Source organism: Mustelus asterias, chromosome 29 (genome assembly GCF_964213995.1).
Source record: "Mustelus asterias chromosome 29, sMusAst1.hap1.1, whole genome shotgun sequence".
Classification (NCBI taxonomy): Eukaryota; Metazoa; Chordata; class Chondrichthyes; order Carcharhiniformes; family Triakidae; genus Mustelus; species Mustelus asterias.
This window is the reverse complement of record NC_135829.1, coordinates 2,005,723-2,027,932: the sequence shown is the minus strand read 5'-3', so window position 1 is coordinate 2,027,932 and position 22,210 is coordinate 2,005,723. Positions and strand designations below refer to the sequence as shown.

Sequence of the window (22,210 nt, the reverse complement as noted above, 5' to 3'; positions counted from 1 at the left end):
ACCCTCTCCTCCTCACCAAGGGAGAAGCCTCACTCCTTTCCAACCCCTCCTCATCCTAACATTTCACTCCCCTCCCCACACAGCTCCTTATCCCCGGGAGTTGCCGGGGCTGCAGGGCGTGCGCGCGCGCACTCACGCTGCCGGTGAAGATGTCCTCTCCCTCCCCGTCCCCCTCACACTCGGGCTCCAGAATCAGTGGCGGCCGCAGCTCGTCCGCCATCTTGTGCCTGACAACCACAACAAAACTTTATTGTTCCCCCGCGGACAGGCCCCCCCCCCCCCCCCAGCGCGGCCCCGCCCCTCAACAACACTTTATTGTTCCCCTCCATGGAGCGGGCCCCGCCCCAGCGGCCGGGCCCCGCCCCAGCGGCCGGGCCCCGCCCCCGGCCACGCCCCAGGCCCTCGCCCCGCCCCTCAACAAAACTTGATTGTTCCCCTCCGCGGACTGGGCCCCGCCCCCGTCCCAGGGGCCTGGCCACGCCCCTCAACGAGACTTTATTGTTCCCGGGGCGGCGGACAGGCGGGAAGGTGCAGCTTTTCACAGACTCTCTGAGGTAAACTCTCCCGGGGGGGGGGGTGAATCCCCTCATCACCAAATACTGTTTACAATCCAACTGGGACTTTATTCCTAATCTTACATCTGACTGTGTGACATGAACTTGCTTCATAAACCTCATTAATAACACGGCCTGATGAGAATCCCATTCTGCTGTGCGCTCTGGGAATTGGTCGATGGTGTGGCAGGGGTTTGGGTTTCTGGATATTGAACATTTGTTTCATAATCCCACCATCAGAGTTTGAGAATCGAATTTCCTGTCCCTCAAACATTTGGAATCCATTTTATATATTTATTTTATTCGTGTCACAAGTAAGGCTTACATTAACACTGCAATGAAGTTACTGTGAAAATCCCCTAGTTGCCTGTTCGGCTACACTGAGGGAGAATTTAGCACGGAATTTAGCATGCACCCTAACCAGCATGTCTTTCAGACTGGGAGGAAACCCACGCAGACACGGGGAGGACGTGCAAACTCCACACAGACAGTGACCCAAGCCGGGAATTGAACCCGGGTCCCTGGCACTGTGAGGCAGCAGTGCTAACCTGCGGCACGGTAGCACAGTGGGGGGCGGCACGGTAGCACAGTGGTTAGCACTGCTGCTTCACAGCTCCAGGGTCCCGGGTTCGATTCCCGGCTCGGGTCACTGTCTGTGTGGAGTTTGCACATTCTCCTCGTGTCTGCGTGGGTTTCCTCCGGGTGCTCCGGTTTCCTCCCACAGTCCAAAGATGTGCGGGTTAGGTTGATTGGCCAGGTTATAAATTGCCCCTTAGAGTCCTGGGATGCGTAGGTTAGAGGGATTAGCGGGTAAATATGTGGGGGTAGGACATGGGTGGGATTGTGGTCGGTGCAGACTCGATGGGCCGAATGGCCTCCTTCTGCACTGTAGGGTTTCTATGATTTCTATGATTAACCGTTGTGCCACCCAACTGATTGTTGTTAAAAAAAATAACCCATCTGGTTCACTCATGTTTAGGAAAAGGACTCTGCTGCCTTGAACCCTGTTTGGAGTTACAGTGATAGGATCTGGGTGGATTGTCAGTGCAGGCTCATATAATACAACCCCAACAGTGCAGAAGGAGGCCATTCGACCCATTGAGTCTGCACCGACAACAATCCCACCCAGGCCCTATCCCTGTAACCCCAATTTACCCCAGCTAGTCCCCCCGACACTAAGGAGCAATTTAGCATGGCCAATCAACCTAACTCACACATGTTTGGACTATGCGAGGAAACCGGAGCACCCGGAGGAAACCCACGCAGACGTGGGGGAGAATGTGTAAACTCCACACAGACAGTCACTCAAAGCCGGAATTGAACCCGGGCCTCTGGTGCTGTGAGGCAGCAGTGCTAGCCGCTGTGCTGCCTGATGGGCTGAATGGCCTCTTTCTGCAGTGTGGGGATTGTATGATCCTATATGTGACTCCAGATCAACAGCAATGTGGTACCAGTTGGCTTTTAAAGGCAAATTACTGCGGATGCTGGAATCTGAAACAAAAACAGAAAATGCTAGAAAATCTCAGCAGGTCTGACAGCATTTGTGGAGAGAGAATAGAGCCAATGTTTCGAGTCTGAATGACCCTTCATCAGAGAAGGGTCTTTTTTGGACTAGCAAGCCACACAGTCAGGGCAATAAAAGTTGGCCTTACATTCTGAGAATTAGTTTTGTTTTGATACCTCTCATTCTTTGAGAATATTCATCCATCGAGAAAGACGAGGCTATGAACTCTAATGTTTCTATTAGATCTACGCATCTTTGCTCTTTAACATAACCTGGATTGTTTTACATTGCCAAATCAAGGTGATAACATTTACATGAGAAAGAAAGACTCGTACGGTGGCGCAGTGGTTAGCACTGCTGCTTCACAGCACCAGGGACGTGGGTTCAATTCCCAACTTGGGTCACTGTCTGTGTGGAGTTTGCATGTTCTCCCCGTGTCTGCATGGGTTTCCTCTGGGTGCTCTGGTTTCCTCCCACACTCCAAAGATCTGCGGGTTAGGTTGATTGGCCATGCTAAATTTCCCCCTAAGGTCAGAGGGATTAGTGGGGAAATACATGGGGTTATGAGGATAGGGCGTGGGTGGGATTGTTGTCAGTGCAGGCTCAATGGGCCAAACAATCTCCTACTGCACTGTACAGATTCTATAATATTCACAAACTCAGAACATCCCAAAGTGCCAACAAAGTATTTTGTAGCATAGTTCTTGCAGTCAGGAATTAATTAATAATGCAGGATACAATCATGAAGGAGAAAGAGAATGACAGCACAGAAATATTACATACACATTCTTAATATTTGCTGCCAGAATTGATAACAAGTACGCTTGTAACCTGTTCAGTCCAGAATGCTTGGCACTAAGTTCGTTCTGGATTTTGGAAATTTCTGGACTATAGAATGACTAACCACAAGTGTGTGATCGAGGAAACCCTAGACATAAATAATTACCTGAGACGTAAAACATTTATAACATATTAGTAATAAAAATTGTTTCACTTATCCAGTATTGTATCTTCATGATTCTACTCTTAAAGTACTATACGAAAATGGTGTCAGTGGTGTCGAGGGAATGCTTGTTCTGTTCAAAAAAATGTTCCACACAATCGGTGCTTCCAAAGTAGTTAGAGTGCATCCATTATTTACCACTGTACAATCCAGTGGGAAACAGGGTTTGATATTCAGCGGAAATGTGGAATAATGCATGACCCCTGGCTTCTGAGGAAAAGCCTTTGGGGGGTTGTTCACATTCTGAGGTGCCTAGCCCACAGTTTCAATTATTTTACCAAATACTGAAAGAGGACCAAGGTATTAGAGAAAAGCAGTCAGTGGAATGCCCCAGGGGTTGTGTTATGGTAGCCATGGGGGCTCGTTAATAAATCTCCCAGTGGGTCTCGGAGAATATGTGCTCCCCTATTAGGTGAGTGGAGGCTTGCCCAATAGGGAAGGAGCTTCAGGGAACGGGGAGGGGTTTAGAAACCAGTTGGTTCCAGGCCAGCAGTTGGAAGACTCGGGGCTGACCTGCACTCTGTAGCTGTTGAATGACATTCAGAACATGCTGTAAATAAAGGGTGATTGGTGACAAACGACTGGCCTTGGTAAGATTATTACACTGGCGACAAAGAGTAAAGTGAGTTGTTTTCTTCCCTTTGGACCATCTATACTAATGAAACAAGTAAACCTCCGGTAAAAAACATGCCTCATTTTGGTAAACTTGAAACCTACAGTACAAACAAAGAAGACTGGGCCCAATACATAGAGCGCACGTGTTACTTTTTTCCAGCCAACAATATTGAGGGGGGACGAGAAGCAGAAAGTGATCCTGTTGATGACATGCGGGATCCTGACCTTCAGTGTAATACCTACCCTGATGCCCCGGCTCCAAAATTGGTGGATTTGGTTAAAGGCTATTATGACCCAGAACCTTCCATAATATTCCAGCGATACACAGCAGGGCAAACCCCTGGTCATCAAATGTCTGACCAGGTTGCAAAAGTTGGCAGAGTACTGTGAATTTGGGCCACCTCTGAATGATATGTTGTCAGATAGACTGGTCTGTGGAATTAACAACGAGACAGTCCAATTTGGATCTAAAGAAGGCCATTGAGGTAGCTCTATCATTGGAGAATGCAGAGAAAGGAGCTCAGGAACGACAGGGAATGCCAGGTAGCAGTGTCCTCCGACTGGAAGGAGAGGCCTCTTGCAACATTCAAGCCTCAACTGAGAGCGATGGTATTAGTAAAATAACTCAGAGTCCCTTACAGTGGTGCAGCCTGAGTCGCATCACCAGGCAGTCAAGGAAAGTGAGGGACAGCCTTCAGACTTCTGGGGAGCATATCCCAAAAGGTTGTATATGCCAGACGGTGGACGGTGGATTGTGGTCTTCTGCAAGTGCTTTCGAAGACCACAATCGAGGCAAAGATATAGGGACAGTCAAAACGCGTGCTATTTTGAAAAAAGGCCAAGGTGAGTACCGGACTGTCCCTTACAGGTATGCCCACAACCAGGAACAGGGACAATGGAATTAAATCGCGTCTCCACCACAAAGGTTGCTCCCATAATGGTGGATTTGTTAATAAATGACCACCCATTAAAAATGGAAGTGGATACGGGGCTGCCGTCTCTGTTATCGGGGAGCAGACTTATAATCGCCTCCAGGCTGGTATTCAGCTCCTGAACTTAGAAAGCACAAAGGCCAGGCTGGCCATCTACACCAGAAACCATTGCAGATAAAGGGCATCACGGTTATCTTAGTAACTTACAGGCAGCAGTCAGCTTCTGCTCATTGTACGGGGACAAGGACTGAGCCTTATGGGGAGAGATTGGCTCCAGCACATCAGACTGAACTGGCTGCAGCTTTTCAGGCTGGGCACAGGGGAACTGTATGAAGTTATCAATAAATACCCCAAAATCTTCCAAGAAGGGATGGAAAAATAAGGGGAACCAAAGCTAAAATCGATGTCAACCCTGATGCTACGCCTAAGTATTTTAGAGTGAGACCAGTTCCATATTCCCTTTTGGAAAACATCCAAGGTGGTCTTGGGGGATACTGCAGCTGGAGACTTTCAATAGAGTTAAACAGCAACTTTTGCCCTCTAATTTACTGGCCCATTTTGACCCCAAAAAGGACCTTATCTTGACATGTGATTCCTCCTCTTACTGGGCTAATGTGGTACTGGCATATTGCTGGAGAGATGGAACAGAGGAACCTACTGAACTCATCTAGGACTCCCTCGAATGCTGAACGGAGGTATTCCCAGATTGAGAAAGAGGGGTTGGCAGTTGTGTTTGCCGTTAAAAAAATCCCATCTATAAGTCTACGGTAGATGCTGCATCGCAGTGACTGATCACAAACCATTGCTGGACTTTTTAAAGAAGACAAGGCAATACTCCCGTTGCCCCTGCCCGGATTCAGCATTGGGCCTTGGTACTGGTGGCTTATGAATATCTCCTAAAGCACCACCCCGGGACCTGATACTGATGCACTGAGTCTTCTGCCGTTGTCCATAAGCCCGACTCCGCAACCAGCTGTGGAAAAGCTCGTCATGACCCAGAATATTTTGGACACCTTGCCGGTGTCTACAAGGCAAATCAAGGACGGGACACAGAAAAACCCAGTCCTATCTAAATTAAAATAAAACATAGTATTACATGGGGGATTTAGAGAACAGTCCTCAAATGAATTGAAACACTGCTGGACAAAGAAAGACAAAGGTTCCTGCATAATTGACCCTCGCCCAGGGCGACTTCCGATATTTATGGAAATTGAAATACTTGGCATGTCAGGCAGTATTTCTGAAGTGAGAAACTGTGAAGTTTACCTGTAGACTTGACTGTTCCAACACACTCCTGATTCGACCTTCTATAAATGTCATCCAAAACTGCTGCTTGTGTCCTAACTTGTGCCAAGTCCTAGTTACCAATCAACTTTATGCTTGCTGACCTACATCAACTCTTGTCCAAGTGTTGCTTCTGTCTTAAAATTCTCACCCTTGTTTTTAAATTCCTTCATGGCCTTGCCCCCATCCTATCCCAGATATCTCCTCCACCTCTACTGCCCTCTGAGATACCTGTACCCCTCTGCTTCTGGCCTCTTGAACATTCCCAATTTTAATCTCCCCACTCGCCATACCTTCAGCTGCCAGGGCTGACTTCCCTTTCCACCTTTCTTTCTCTCCCTGTAAGACACTTCATAAAACCTACTCGCTGTCCTAATAAAAACAGAAAATACTGGATAAACTCAGCAGCATCTGTGGAGCGAGAAACACTGTTAGCGTTTTGAGTCTATATGACCCTTCTCCAGAACTTTTATTTGCTGTCCTAATATCTCATGTGACTTGGCATCATATTTTACTTTATAATGCTGCTATGAAGCACCTAGGGATGTCTTATTTTATTTGAGGCACTATATAAATGCAAGTTGTCATTTCATTGTAGATGCTGCTGACATTGACCTGTCCAGGCTCTAGATGTTTCCATGGATACATTTATCTGAAGGTGGCCTTGATTGTCACAAATTACAAAAGCCTTGACTGGATTTTTTCAAATGATTTCTTAAAGTAGTTGGGTGCCCTTTGTTTGCAAGTTTGCACTGCCCTGTGTGTCACACACAGTGTGTGTAACTCTCTGTGTCACACTGCCCTTGAGACCTAAAAAGAAGACATTGACCTGTCCATTAGTGGGTGGGTGTTTCAGAGCTGCCAGTAGATGGTGCTTTCATTCCTTGTTTAAACAAAACAGTTTTACATCAGAAAATGCCCTCAGCCAAACATCGGAAAAACATTTACAAAGCATTTAAAGCAATTGCTGTGGATACAAGCAGCCAATTAACTGGAGACGGGATGGGTTGGAAAAGCACAAGTTCTAACATTTGAAGAATGAAATGAAAGAGTTGTAATTAGTGCCTATGGCGAGGAAGGGCCAGGGCTGTTTTGAGTCTGAGCTCCTGCATGACTCCAGACTTGGCCCATTAGTTTGTCTAACTCCTACACAGGTATATTTATAGCACGAGCAGCAGGGAAAGTGCTTTAACCAGGACCTTCTCAGCTTCCTGCCAAATCCACAATCTTGATGAATGCAGCGCCTCCAGTTTTGCCATCCAGTGTCCAGTACAACTGAGTATGTTATGGGAAAATTCATCACCTACTTTGGAATGGAATCTTCTGCTCCCCCTGTGAATCTCACTGAAATTTCAGTGTTGAAGACACTGCAGGTTTACAGATCCTGAGATGCTGCACGATCTCCAGATTATCCATCATGAGGATGACTATGAGGCAGCGAATGGCCTAGTGTGGGGAGAGTTTTTGTACCAGATGGGTGAGCATCTTTTATTTTCTCAATTCTCGCTCAGCCCCTTCAGTTTCTATCCTCCTCCCTCGCGTCCATGCCCAAAGACAGTGTTGGGGTGAGTATGGATTTCCATTGGACTGCTCCATGATTACACTTGGCAAAGTATTGCAGTGGTTTGCCTCTGCCTTCTGCAGTGTGGCTGGCCAGGAAACTCTCCCACTCTTCACTGCCTGCCCACCAGGCATATTGGAAGGATTTACAGGCTGATAATTGACCTGTTTGGCCACGCAATGAACACACCTTCTGTGGTCATCGTGCCCTGAGGTGGGAGTTGAACATAGGAATTAGGAGCAGGAGTAGGCAATTCAGCCCTTCGAGTCCGCTCCAACATTAAACATGATCATGGCTGATTTTGATCCTGGTCTCAACTCCACTTTCCTGCCTGCTCCCCAAAGCACTTTATCCCACTTTTCATCAGAAGCATATCTATCTCTTTCTTGAATCTGATTGATTGATTCTGCCTCCACTGCACTCCGGGGCAGTGAGTTCCACAGATTCACAACCCTCTGAGAGAAATTGTTTCTCATCCCAGTTTTGAACCTACCTCCTCTCACTCTATGGCTGGGATTTTATGACCTCGTTCGGGTGAGGTTTGTAAAATCCTGCCCGAGGCCAAGGGAGAATTCTGTTCTGCGAGCCGCGCCCGCTCCAATTCCGGGACGGGTGTGGTGGTAAAATTCCAGGCCTATATCTAAGACCTTTTGTTCTACACTGTCCCACAAGGGGGAACATCTGTTCAACGTTGATGCACTATCAATCGAGCCGAGACTAGTTGTGAGCAAGACAAATAGGCTTTTATTGGCAAGAGCTTGGAGCCATCCCTGCCGGTGATCTGGTCTGAACTGAGAGCAAGGGGGGAGGAGCCACCGCCTTTATACCCGGACCAGGGGGAGGAGACTTGGGCGGAACCAACAGGGATGTGCCACATATACAGGTAACAGACGCCTTCCGCGACCGCTGGGCGCCGCAGGGGCTGGGGTGTATTATCGACCCCGATAATCACCTTTTGGTTTGACGTTTTAAGTTTCCTTTCGACTTTGTTTTTGGTTCGGGCTGTTCCCCCCTGTCCTTTTGGGGAGCCGCCCCTTTTACTTTGTCCCTAAGTTAATTTGAGTTTGTTTACTTGATTGGTATCGAAAGAAATACAGGTAACAGATAGCAGATAACAGTGGTTTACCACAAACGTCCACCTTATCAATCCCCTTTAGCATTTTACACACATCAAACAGATTCCCCCCCCTCATTCTCCTGAACTCCAGCAAGTACAAACTCAAGCTATTCAACTGCTCCATATATGACAGCCCTTTCATCCCTGGAATCAATCTGGTGAACCTCCTCTGAACTGCCTCCAATGCCTCCACATCCTTCTTCAAATAAGGAGACCAAAACTGGACACAATACTCCAGGTGTGGTCTCACCAACAACCTACACAATTATAACAAATCTGGAGCTTCCAGCTCAGAGGTAGAGACTCCCCATTTCCTTTCTGTAATGCTGCTATTTCTGAGAATTATTCCGTATTTGTGTCCTATTAGTTTGCTATCGTCTATAACAATTTCATATATTAAGCTGACCTTTCTCATAGAATCCCTAGGGTGCAGAAGGAGGCCATTCGGCCTATCGAGTCTACACCAACAACATTCCTACCCAGGCCCTATCCCCGTAATCCCACATATATTTACCTTGCTAATCCCTCTAACCTACGCATCCCAGGATACTAAGGGGCAATTTAGCATGGCCAATGCACCTAATCCACACATCTTTGGAGTGTGGGAGCAAACTGGAGCACCCGGAGGAAACCCACGCAGACACGGGTAGAACGTGCAAACTCCACACAGACAGTGACCCAAGCTGGGAATCGAATCTGTGTCCATGGCGCTGTGAGGCAGCACTGTGCCACTGTGCTGCCCACAAGGGGGAACATTTTTAATTGTTATTTTCATATTTCCTACAGAGAACTATTGATCTCAATTATAACTGACTTTTCTCAACCTCCCATCCTCCAGATTCTAGTTACTATTGATAACTTGAGAGTTCAACTGATGAGAATGATAATAGGTTTTCACATTCCTATTAATCCAGGTGCACTTTGCAATGTAGAATTCGATTGATTCAAGATATTATTTACTGCAATTTCTGCTCCCCCACGTGAACATAATTTGTAAAAAATAAATATGATTTCTTTTACTAGAATTTGCAACTTACAGATGATTACATCAATTTTTAAACCATCGATGAACTGTTATCAAATGCCACAGAGCGACTTATCACATTCCTGGAAACCAAATCAGCTGGATTCCTGTTGCTCCAATTCACTGCCATCGCTCAATAATGTTTTAAATTCAGCAACAATTTTTGTGTAAAATTTCAAGAATGCAGAACTTTACAGAGACAAAATAGTTCATAAGATGTAGGAGCAGGATTAGGCCATTTGGCCCATTGAGTCTGTTCTGCCATTCGATCATGGCTAATATACTCCTCATCCCCATTTTCTTGCCTTCTCCCCTAACCCTTCAATCCATTACCAATTAAAAATCCGTCTAACTCCCCCTTAAATTTACTCTGCCCCAGCATCCACCATACTTTGGGGAAGCAAATTCCACAGATCCGCAACTCTTTTGGGAGAAGTAGTTTCTCCTCAACTCTGTTTTAAATTTGCTACCCCTTATCCTAAGACTATGACCTCTCGTCTTAGAATGCCCCACAAGAGGAAGCATCCGCTCCACATCTACTTTATATTATTAAACTAGAAAGAGTTACTAGGATGCTACCGGGACTTGAGTTATAAGGAGAGGCTAGATAGACTGGAGCGTAGAAAGCTGAGGGGTGATCTTATAGGAGTCTATAAAATAATGAGGGGCATAGATCAACTAGATAGTCAATATCTTTACCCAAAGGTAGGGGAGTTAAAACTAGAGGGCATAGGTTTAAGGTGAGAGGGGAAAGATACAAAAGTGTTCAGAGGGGCAATTTTTTTCACGCAGAGGGTGGTGAGTGTCTGGAACAAGCTGCCAGAGGTAGTAGTAGAGGTGGGTACAATTTTGTCTTTTAAAAAACGTTTAGACAGTTACATGGGTACGATGGGTATAGAGGGATATGGGCCAAATGCGGGCAATTGGGACTAGCTTAGGGGTTTAAAAAAAAAGGGTGGTATAGACAAGTTGGGCCGAAGGGCCTGTTTCCATGCTGTAAACCTCTATGACCTCTATTTATCCATACGTTTTATCATCCTATATACCTCAATTTGATCTAAACGCAATCATTTTTCTGAGGTGACAATGATTTGGGATGAAAAGGAACGGATGATTATCTGACCCAGTGTTTTGCAAAAAAAAGACAGGAGGAAATGTTGATGATTTTCAGTGTGATATTGCTATTTTCCCCCCAAAAATAGGGGCGGTGGACATTTCCATCCTCACAATTTGTTCTAAGCGCCACTTCCATGGCTTAAGATAAGCATTAGGTGGAGATGACATTATTGCCCACGCTGCCATAAAAACTGTGACACATTCTTTAAAAATAGCAAACAGAAGAGGAAAATGCTCCAGAGTGCAATGTGGTTGACTCTCAACTGCCTTCAAGGGCAACTCGGGATGGGCAATAAATGCTGGCCAGCCAGTGACGCCCATGACCCAGGAAAGAATTAAAATAAAAGTCCTGAGCATTACCGACTGCTGCCCTCCTCAGGTCCAGTAAGAAGTCTCACAAAACCAGGTTGAAGTCCAACAGGTTTATTTGGTAGCACGAGCTTTCGGACTCTCGCTCCTTCTTCAGGTGAGTGAAGAAGGAGTGACACTCCGAAAGCTCGTGCTACCAGATAAAACCTGTTGGACTTTAACCTGGTGTTGTGAGACTTCTTACTGTCCCTACCCCAGTCCAACGCCGGCATCTCCACATCATGGCTCCTCAGTTCAGCCAGGATCACATTGAACAGGCTAAAGGGGCTGAATGGCCTCCTCCCGTTCGTATGATATGCCTCAGCTGTGCCCAACACGGTCAAATAGTCCAAAACCCCCTGACACATGAAGGACGACCCTGTGAGCAGAGGAGGGAGGGGGTGGCTACAGGCTGGGACGTAACCCAACAAGCAATGCCTTGTTCGGCTGCAGGGCAGGCAGTTCAGGAGGATGAGTCGCTCCTCTTTCCCTGAAGTGCTAGCCTAAGATCCAATACCTAGAGGGCAGTCGAGAACTTCTTTTGCAATGAGCAAAACTTTTGCTGCGCTTCGAAGTAGGAGAGAGCTAATCACAACAAAGGAGTTTGGCCGCGGCCATCGCTCGGGAGATTGTTTGCAGGCTCCCGGGACAGAGCCTGTGCCCGAGGAGGCTCACTCACAAGGAGCAAGGTGCCGAGCTGAGCAATGCACCCGGAGCAGGGCACACGGTAGGAGCTGCAGAGAGGCCGACACCTTCTTCCCTCCCAGCTGGAGAGAGCCGAGCTGCAGAGGGAGAGTTGGAGCAGACAACCCGCACTCTCCCAGACCCATCTCCAGCTGCTAGATACCCAAGGAGATACTGCAGTCCCCTAATCCTAGACCATGGCTTCCATTAAAGCCAAGGCTCTCTACAGCTTCCAGAGCGAGAACCCCGAGGAGATCAACATACAGGAGAACGAGCAGCTGCTGGTGTTTAACGAGAAGTCTTTGGATGGCTGGTTGGAAGGCCAGAACAGTCGGGGGGACAAAGGGCTTTTTCCAGCTTCTTACGTGGAAATCCTCAAACCCAGTACTCCCTCTGCCCATTCCTCCAATTCCTCTTTCACCCACTACCCCAGCCCTGCCAGCTCACCGGGGAATCACTCTGCCTTCTATTCCATGAGCTCTGCGTCCCCTTGCCAACAGGGCAGCTATGAGGAGGATGATGATGACGATTGGGATGACTGGGATGACTCTTCCACGGTGGTCGATGAACCTGGCGTGACTGGTAGCACCAATGGCCACAACCACCTGCATCAGTATGCTGCCTCCGCTTATCCCAGCGTGGTTTACAGGCAAAAACCATCTGTGGAACGGCAGGACAGCACTGCCAGCAGGCTCAGTACGAAAAGTAGTGCCGTGGGCAAGAACTTCAACCGTTTCTCCAGTTTTGTAAGGTCTGGTGGGGAGGCGTTCATCCTGGGAGAGGTACCCTCTGTCTTTAAGACCTCAGAAACCTATTGTGTGGTGATGAGTCCTGATGGGCCTCAGTGGAGCGAGAGTCCTCATCCTTTCAACTGCACTATTGAGGAACCCACCAAGCAAACCAAGTTTAAAGGCATCAAGAGTTACATTTCCTACAAGCTGACCCCTAGTCATACCAACTACCCCGTGTACCGTCGCTACAAACACTTTGACTGGCTACACAACAGACTGCTGCACAAGTTCTCTGTCATCTCCGTGCCACATCTTCCTGAAAAGCAGGCCACAGGCCGCTTCGAGGACGATTTCATTGAGAAACGCAAGAGACGCTTGATTCTGTGGATGGACCACATGACGAGCCATCCAGTGCTCTCCCAGTATGAAGGATTCCAACACTTCCTGACTTGCACAGATGACCGGGCTTGGAAACAGGGGAAGAGGAGGACGGAGAAAGACGAGCTGGTCGGCGCCAATTCTTTCCTCACCATCCAAATTCCGCAGGAACATCAGGACCTTCAGGATGTAGAGGAGAGGGTGGACACGTTTAAAACCTTCTCCAAAAGGATGGATGACAGTGTGCTACAGCTGACCAACGTGGCTGCTGACCTCTGCCGCAAACACGCTGGAGGCTTCAGGAAGGAATTTCAGAAATTAGGCAATGCATTTAATTCGATAAGTCAGGCATTTGAGTTGGATCAACCGCACCTAGCGATCCCTCTGAACAAGGCTATTTCCAACACGGGCAAAACATATGAAGCCATCGGAGAATTATTTGCAGAGCAGCCCAAGAATGATCTGTTCCATATGTTGGATACACTTTCCCTGTACCAGGGCTTACTGTCCAATTTCCCAGATATCATTCATGTTCAGAAAGGTAAGCTCACCTCACAGTTATAGCAGATTAACTTTTACTTGCTTCATGAGATGTTGAGTTTTCCTCTGATGTGATCAACCTTTGTTGCTCCTCTCGAGCTGGGAGCTCACTGCAGATGTTTGTTTCAGTGCACAAGTGCTAGGTACAAAAATAAACAGTCTTAACCCTCAATCTTTTCTTATCTCTCTAGTTCCCATTGGTATATATCTGTTATTTGTACAAGGCAAGGTCCAAGGACATTCATTGTACTCTTAATGTGATGATGTTGTCATACACAAGGGAGAAAAGCAAGACAAGAAAACCAGCTGTACAGACTGAACCTAGGATTGCATAGGATAAGCTATATGGACTGAGGAGTGAAGATCTGTATGGACTGAAGACTGCTAGATGCTTTACATAAGAAGAGTAATTGTATAGAAGGAGCACACAGTGATTGTTGTGCAAACTGACCATTGGAGGAGATGAATGGACTGAACACTTTGTTACATAAAGAGAGTAGCACATTAAACGGGAGGGGAGGTATGTGTTGGAAAGGAGAAACTGTCTGGGTTCGCTACAAGTTAGGGCTGAGAGAGGCAGGAGTACATCATGTGGGGATCTGTGTGTTATCCAGGTAGCTGCACAGATTGCACTCACTACTCCTCTTGTCGTCCAAAGAGAAGATTTGCAGCTTAGGGTGACACGATGGCACAATCATTAGCACTGCTGCCTCACAGCGCCAGGGACCTGGGTTCGATTCCTGGCTTGGGTCACTGTCTGTGTGGAGTCTGCACGTTCTCCCCGTGAATGCTTGGGTTTCCTCCGGGTGCTCCGGTTTCCTCCCACAGTTCAAAGATGTGCTGGTTAGGTGCATTAGTCATGCTAAATTGCCCCTTAGTGACAGGGGAACTAGCTAGGGTAAATGCATGGGGTTATGGGGATTGGGCCTGGGTGGGATTGTGGTCGGTGCAGACTCGATTCTATGGTTCAGGTCAGCGGGACACCCAAATCTCTCTTGATCTTCTGTGGAATGTATTGGAAAGGGATTTCAATGGAGCTTGTAATTTGAAAATATTTTTTGGTGTGTGTGGACATTAACTGCCTTCATCTTCAAAGGATACCATTCCTTCCAACTGTTCCCTCCAACCGTTCTTTCCAGCTACTGGAGATTGGCAACTTGGGGCAATGATCTGGAGTGTTAAATTGAGTTCTATTATTAAATAACATGTAGCTCACTTTAAAGTGACCCTCCTGCAATTTTCAGCATCTTTAATCCCTTCCCATCAGTTGTGGCCTCCATTTACACCCTAGAAGCGTCAGGCATTGCTCTGTGAAGCTTGGTGGCGGGGGAAGAGGGTTGTGATAGCTACTGGCAGTACAGCTGACACAGCGAACCCACACCTTTTGACAGGTTGGATTGTTCCACCTTTATGCTTGACACCCTATGTTGACATCACATCATCCAGAGCCTGAGTATAACAGTTCAATGCCAGACCCGCCAGCTATGGGTAACACTCATCCAGAGCCTGGCTAAAGCAATTCAGTGCTAGACCATCAGTATACTGTGCCACCCATGAGTAGAACTCTTGCCTTTGAGACAGAAGATCGTGGTTACAACTCCCATTCCTGAGACTTAAGCACATAAATCTGGGCTGGCACGTCTGCCCAGTACCAAGGAAGTGCAGCACTGTTGGAGGGTTCACCTTTCAGATGAGATATTAAACCAAGGCCACAACGATAGAAAGAAGAACAGGGGAGTTCCCCCTGGTGTCAACCAATGTCACTAAAACAGATTATCTAGTCATGATCATATTACAATTTGTGGGAGCTTGCTTTGTACAAATTGGTTGCTATGTTTCCCACATTATAACAGAGAGAGGAACCACCAACCTCATCTAGCTAATAAAGTCACCTGACCCTGGCTGTTCTGCTGTGGGGAGGTACGAAATGTACACTAGGCATTTACTCCTGGGCATTAGTCCAAAGAAGATGACTTTTCCTGAGCAGATTGTATTGTTTCTCTGAGGGTCAGGTTTGGTCGCATTGGGATGTAAATGTATTTCATCCCTCCACCCTTTCGATTTCCCCACCTGACCAATACCCAGGAAAATAAAGAGTTGTGTGGGTGATAGGTGCAGAGGGAATCTGAGTTCACAGGAGAATGGGAATGTGGGTGAAACAGACTGTGATTGTCTCAACAAATCCCAGGCAAATGTGTGTGCGTGTGAATAGGGGAACTGGGGAGTGGTGTTTGACTCAGGCACTGAGGAATTTGCATCTCTGAGCGCTCAGAAAATTATTTATCATCTTTGTGCCACACACATCACACTATGCTCATCAGCACTTTTCATTTCTGGACAGACAGGTTTAGTATGGTTAAACAAAAATGGAATTGTTACAAATGTGAACTTTCCCTCCTCACCCTTATAGCGTCATAGAGGTTTACAGCATGGAAACAGGCCTTTCAGCCCAACTTGTCCATGCCGCTCCTTTTTGTTTTAACTCCTAAGCTAGTCCCAATTGCCTGTATTTGGCCCATATCCCTCTATACCCATCGTGCCCATGTAACTGTCTAAATGCTTTTTAAAAGACAAAATTGTACCCGCCTCTACTACCACTTCTGTTCCAGACACTCACCACCCTCTGAGTAAAAACATTGCCCCTCTGCACTCTTTTGCATCTCTCCCTTCTCACCTTAAACCTATGCCCCCTAGTTTTAGACTCCCCTACCTTTGGGAAAAGATGTTGACTATCAACCTTGTCTATGCCCCTCATTATTTTATAGACCTCCTACACTCCAGGGAAAAACGTCCCAGTCTATCCAGCCTCTCCTCATAACTCAAACCATCAAGTCCTGGTAGCATCCTAGTAAATCCTTTCTGCACTCTTTCTAGTTTAATAATATCCTGTCTATAATAGGGTGACCAGAACTGTACACAGTATTCCAAGTGTGGCCTTGCTAATGTCTTGTACAACTTCAACAAGATGTCCCAACTTCTGTATTCAATGTTCTGACCAATGAAACCAAGCATTCTGAATGCTTTCTTCACCACCCTGTCCACCTGAGACTCCACTTTCAAGGAACTATGAACCTGTACCCTTTGAATCTCTTTGTTCTATAACTCTCCCCAGTGCCCTACCATTAACTGAGTAAGTCCTGCCCTGGTTCAATCTACCAAAATTCATCACCTTGCATTTATGTAAATTAAATTCCATCTGCCATTCATCAGCTCACTGGCCCAGTTGATCAAGATCCCGTTGCAACCCGAGATAACCTTCACTGTCCATTATGCCACCAATCTTGGTGTCATCTGCAAACTTACTAACCATACCTCCTAAATTCTCATCCAAATCAATAATACAAATAACAGTGGACCCAGCACCGATCTCTGAGTCACACCGCTGGTCACAGGCCTCCTGTTTGAAAAACAACCCTCTACAACCACCCTCTGTCTTTTGTCATCTAGCCAATTTTTTATCCAATTGTCTACCTCACCCTGGATCCCGTGAGATTTAACTTTCTGCAACAACCTACCATGCGGTACCTTGTCAAAGTCCTTGTCGACCTGTCTGCTCCCTTTGAAATGGCTGACTAAATGTTCCTCCTGTAACTCCACACCACTGTTGTCCAGCTGGCTGGGACTGCTCTCACCTGGTTCCATTCCTATCTATCTAATCGTAGCCAGAGGATCACTTTCAATGGCTTTTCTTCCTGCTCACACACCATTACCACTGGTGTCCCCTATCCTTAACTCTGCTATTATACATCAATTTGCTTCCCCTTAATGCCATCATCCGAAAGTACAGCATTAGTTTTCACATGTAGGCTGATGACACCTAGCTCTATCTCATCACCACCTTTCTCAATTCCTCTACCATTGCTAAATTATCACACTGCTTATCCTACATCCAGTACTGGATGGGCAGATATGTCCTTCAATTAAATATTGGGAAGACTGAAGCCATTGTTTTTAGTCCCCACATGAAACTGGAGTTACATGATGACAGATTTTCTCCGTAAAGGACGTTAGTGAACCAAATGGGTTTTTACAACAATCGACAATGGTTTCATTGTCATTAGGCTTTTAATTCAGGTTTTTATTGAATTTAAATTTCACCATCTGCTGTGGTGAGATTTGAATCCAGGGCCCCCGAGGATTCCCCTGGGTCACATGCTAGAATCTGATCAGTAGCAGCACTAGCTTGCCTGTATCTCACCCAAGTGAGCCTAGCAGCCCATGATGGACTACTTGACTCTGAAGGGCATCACACCCTCATAAAACATCCACTGCATCCCAGTGCTTTACAGTGAGCACTAGTACTGGACCCCAATGTTAGAAAAAAAACAGGTCCACTTCACATGACATTGAATGTTGGGGATGATGTGATGATCTGCCCTTGACAGAAAATAGCTAAATTCGTAAAGCATGAAGGTCTCAGATTTAATCCCTAATCTGTTACCTAATCTCGAGGAGTAGCAAACCACTTGATGGCACCCAGCTCCAGTATGTGAGGAAGGATGTTTGAATCAAAATACTAGCCTCACTGCTAGGCCCTTTGCTAATAACTGAATGAAAGGAACAGAGAAATTGCAAAATAAAAGCAAAATACTGCTGATGCTGAAACAGATCTGAAACAGAAAACGCTGGAAAATCTCAGCAGGTCTGACAGCATCTGTGGAGAAAGAATAGAGCCAACGTTTCGAGTCTGGATGACCCTTTGTCAGGGCTGAGAGCAAAGAGAATCATCAGAGATTTATCCTGGGGGGGGGGGGGGTGGGTGGGGGTAGCAATGGGACAAAGGGAATGTAAATGAGGGCACAGAAGGTGCTAAAAGTGTCCATTAAGTGATCAGAATGCGTGGATGGCAGGACAGAGGTGCAGATTGTTAAAGAACTGCCTGAGGAATGTAGCAGTTGCCCTGAAAGGGGGAGGAGGGGGCAAGAAGGAGAGCTGGAATGGAGAAGTGGAAAAATGGAAGTCAGAGAGAAGGATGATAAAATGGATGAATGAGATGAAAGGAGAGATATTGCAAAGTCTCATCTGGAGAAACACAGCAGTGGACGTGCTTGTGCTGAGGGTAGGGAGTCACATCCCATCATTAGCAATGTGAGGTGATCACTGGCTGTGGTGTGCCACACCCAGAAAACAGAGACTGCACTCAGAGACTGGCACCACCCGGCATTCTTACTGGCCTCGAGTGTTTTTCTGTCCGGCAATCGGAAGTGTGATCGTTTGTGGAGTGCAATTGAAGACGAGTCCAATTCCATAACTGGTGACCTACTGGAGGAACAGTGGTTAGAACGCTGACTCCCAGTCACAGTCTCCTTGACTGGTCTGCCAGCAAAACCCAGCTGCAATCTCTGGCTCTATAAATTGGAAGCAAGTTCTTCGCCAACTCCCTTGTCATTATGTTTTTTTTAGCAGCACGGTGGCACAGTGGTTAGCACTGCTGTCTCACAGCACCAGGGACCTGGGTTCAATACCAGCTTACAACTCCAATATTCCTTCCTGTCTGTGCGGAGTCTGTACGTTCTCCCCGTGTCTGCATGGGTTTCCTCCAGGTGCTCTGGTTTCCTCTCTCAGTCCAAATATGTGCAGGTTCGGTGGATTGGCTATGCTAAATTGCCCCTTGGTATCCCAAGAAGTGTAGCTTAGGGGGATTAGCAGAGGAAATACATGGGGATACAGGGATAGGGCCTGGGTGGGATGCTTTGTCAGAGAATTGGTGCAGACTTGATTGGCCGAATGGCTCCCTTCTGCTCTGTAAGGTTCTATGTTCTAGTGTGTACAGTGATCACCAAGTCAGGCAATATCTTCTGCGGTGGCTAAATGGAGCTCTGCGACCCTTCTGCTGAATCTTGTCAGGGGGCTGCCTTCCATGATGTGAGTCGTTGATTGGGGTGCACTATAGCTGCAGCCCGGGTTCTCTGTAAGGCCCCACTTGTACCAATTTGTTGCACAAGGCCTTGGTCATTGCGGAAACAGTTGTATGCCCAGTGTTGGCATGGCAGGTTGATGCTGGGTGGTGGGGCTGTGGGGATCTGTAATGAGGAAGTGGTTTTTAATGGTGCGTGTTGGTTCCAGTCCTGCTGCCATAGGGCCTCTGCTGTTATTCCTTGGCACAGTGGTCTTAGCCATGCAGGCTGCTGCGGTGGGAGGCGAACAACAGATGGATTGCTAAGGTCCGTGTGTAGTGGCAGGCTACACCTTCTCCAAGAGCTTTCTTGTTGCAATCTCCCTCCTTATGTGAGGGGGTGAGGTGTTACTCAGGACTGGGAGCCAGGAGAGTTGAGTTGATTGGAAGGTACCCAACATGATGCACGTTGTTGTGTTGAGCTGGGTATCTACAAGATGTGTACGGGGTGAGTTGTACCATACTGGTGCACATTACTCAGCAGTTGAGTTAGCGGGGTAAATATGTGGGTTATGGGTGGGATTGTTGTTGGTGCAGACTCAATGGGCCAAATGGCTCCCTTCTGCACTGTAGGGATTCTATGATTCTATAAGAGCTGAGGCCCTCAAGGTTTGAGATTCTTCACCCCATGAAGAGCCAGCAAGTTTGCTGAGGAGGTTGTTTTGCATTTTGATCTGTGCTGCTGTCTTGCTCTGATGTTCTTTGTATGTAAGTGTTCAGTCAAGCAATGTTGTTTGTGATTCAGTCTCTTGCCCTTCAAGGAGATGTTGAGTTCCCTCTTGGAGCTGGCATTGTGGAGGTGGAATTTACTGGAGACTGTTTTGTTGCTGTTGGGCTGAAGGTGCCATGTCTTACAGCAGTTGGTCAGCTTTGCAACATCATTGTTTAGTGTTGCCTCTTGTTTAGAAAATGTCAAAGTCTCAGAGGCACAGGAGATATCGTCAGCATTGTGAATGTCTGAGACAGGGTTAGAGGCAGATTGTTGAGAAAGAGATTGAAACGGGTTGGGGCTGGAACAGATCCTTGGGGAAGCCTGTTAGACTGTTTCCTCCAGGCACTTGTCTCCTCACCTGTGAGTATCCTGGAACAGTCTATCCTGGGGTAATAGCTCAATGACACCAGCAATCCATGGAGGAAGGACTTTTGAAATGTTGACAAGGAGGCCAGTGTCCAGACCGTGTTTTATGCTGCATTGAGATCGGGAAAGACAGCGCTTTTTTGAGGTTAGTTTCAAAGCCATTTTCAGTTAAGGTGCAACAAAAACAGAAAATTGCTGGAAAATCTCAGCAGGTCCGACAGCATCTGTGGAGAGAGAATAGAGCCAACATTTCGAGTCTGGATGATCCTTCGTCAGAGCTGGTCAGTTAAGGTGGTCAGGGTAAGGAACTGGTCACATGTGCTTTGCCGTCCCAAAGAGTTAAACCCCGTTATTATAAACGATGCAAACTATAGAGGTGGAAACAGTGCAAATGATAAGAAAAGCAATATCCAAACAAATGCCAACAGCGGAATGCTGTTATCTCACAGACTGCATCTGGGTCTCAGTTGCATTGTAAGGTTTCCAGTTATGAAGGGAGTCCCAAATCTCTTAGCCACATTTAAGGAAAATCCCCCTACATCAGAATCTTTCCAGGGTGGTTAGTGAGATGGTGTGTGTGTGTGATTTGAAAACCTATGATAAATGGCCCATAACAGCGAATTAAGGTCATCCATTTTGGTAGGAATAACAACAAAATGGACTATTATTTAAATGGTAAACAATTGCAGCATGCTGATGTGCAGAGGGACCTGGGTGTCCTTGTGCATGAATCACAACAAGTTGGTTTGCAGGTGCAGCAGATAATTAAGAAGGCAAATGGAATTTTGTCCTTCATTGCTAGAGGGATGGAGTTTAAAAACAACGAGGTTATGTTGCAGCTGTATAAGGTGCTGGTGAGGCCACACCTGGAGTACTGTGTACAGTTTTGGTCTCCTTACTTGAGAAAATATATACTAGCACTGGAGGGGGTGCAGAGGAGATTCACTAGGTTGATTCCGGAGTTGAGAGGGTTGGCTTATGAGGACAGACCGAGTAGACTGGGACTATACTCATTGGAATTCCGAAGAATGAGGGGAGATCTTATAGAAACATCTAAGATTATGAAGGGAATAGATAAGATAGAAGTAGGGAAGTTGTTTCCACTGGCAGGTGAAACTAGAACTAGGGGGCATAGCCTCAAAATAAGGGGGAGCAGATTTAGGACTGAGTTGAGGAGGAACTTCTTCACCCAAAGGGTTGTGAATCTGTGGGATTCCCTGTGGCTACCTCATTGAATGTTTTTAAGGCAAAGATAAATTGCATATCGAGTGAGACGGTACTTTGTTACTGATCTGTTCCCTCTATCACGAGCCTCGATGACAAACACAGAAGATGTAAATTAGGTTCAGAATGAAATCAAACGATGAACGCAGAGGGCCTGAGTCACAAACAGTATGCCTGTTTATTCACCCTCAGATTTTCCTTTTGATGCGTTATTCTTGCTGAGAGTTTTATGAAGCTCCTGTAAATTATGTCCGTGGTGGGAATCACGTCTTGAGGAGTGAGGGGTGACCTTATTCAAACATACAAGATCCTGAGGGTGCTTGACGGGGTAACTGGTGAGATGTTTTCACTAATGGGAGAGTCTCGAACAAGGGGACAGAGCTACAAGACAAAGGACCGGTCATATAAAACTGAGGTGCGTAGAAATTTCTTCTCGCAGAGGGTGGCGCATCTCTGGAATTCTCTGCCCCAAATGGCAGTGGAGGCTGGAGCATTACTATGAAAATCCCTTGGTCACCACACTCAGTTCAGGTACACTGAGGGAGAATTTAACATGGCCATTAGAAGGATTTAAAGTGGAGGTGGATAAATATTAGATTGAGGAATAGAGGGCCATGGGGA

General features: G+C 46.7%; 2 protein-coding genes across 5 annotated transcripts in view; one reads left to right on the top strand and one right to left on the bottom strand.

Annotated features, from left to right (window-relative positions):
* The window catches only part of LOC144480461 (sorting nexin-1-like), a 61,984-nt gene extending 48,451 nt beyond the window's left edge, over window positions 1–13,533 (bottom strand). The window contains exon 1 of one of the 4 annotated variants that reach the window (XM_078199909.1): window positions 13,403–13,533. Coding sequence is in view for 2 of the 4 variants with exons in the window: in XM_078199905.1 (XP_078056031.1) it covers window positions 137–220 (84 nt within the window). In the remaining 2 variants the exon portion in view is untranslated. Of the gene's footprint in view, window positions 1–136; window positions 236–7,946; window positions 8,224–13,003; window positions 13,128–13,402 lie in introns of those variants that run through there. The other 3 variants (XM_078199908.1, XM_078199910.1, XM_078199905.1) reach the window with 3 other exon arrangements.
* snx33 (sorting nexin 33) overlaps window positions 11,612–22,210 on the top strand; it is a 30,254-nt gene continuing 19,655 nt past the window's right edge. The window contains exon 1 of the mRNA XM_078199904.1: window positions 11,612–13,392. Within this exon, the coding sequence (XP_078056030.1) occupies window positions 11,940–13,392 (1,453 nt within the window). The 5' untranslated portion in view covers window positions 11,612–11,939. The remainder of the gene's footprint in view (window positions 13,393–22,210) is intronic.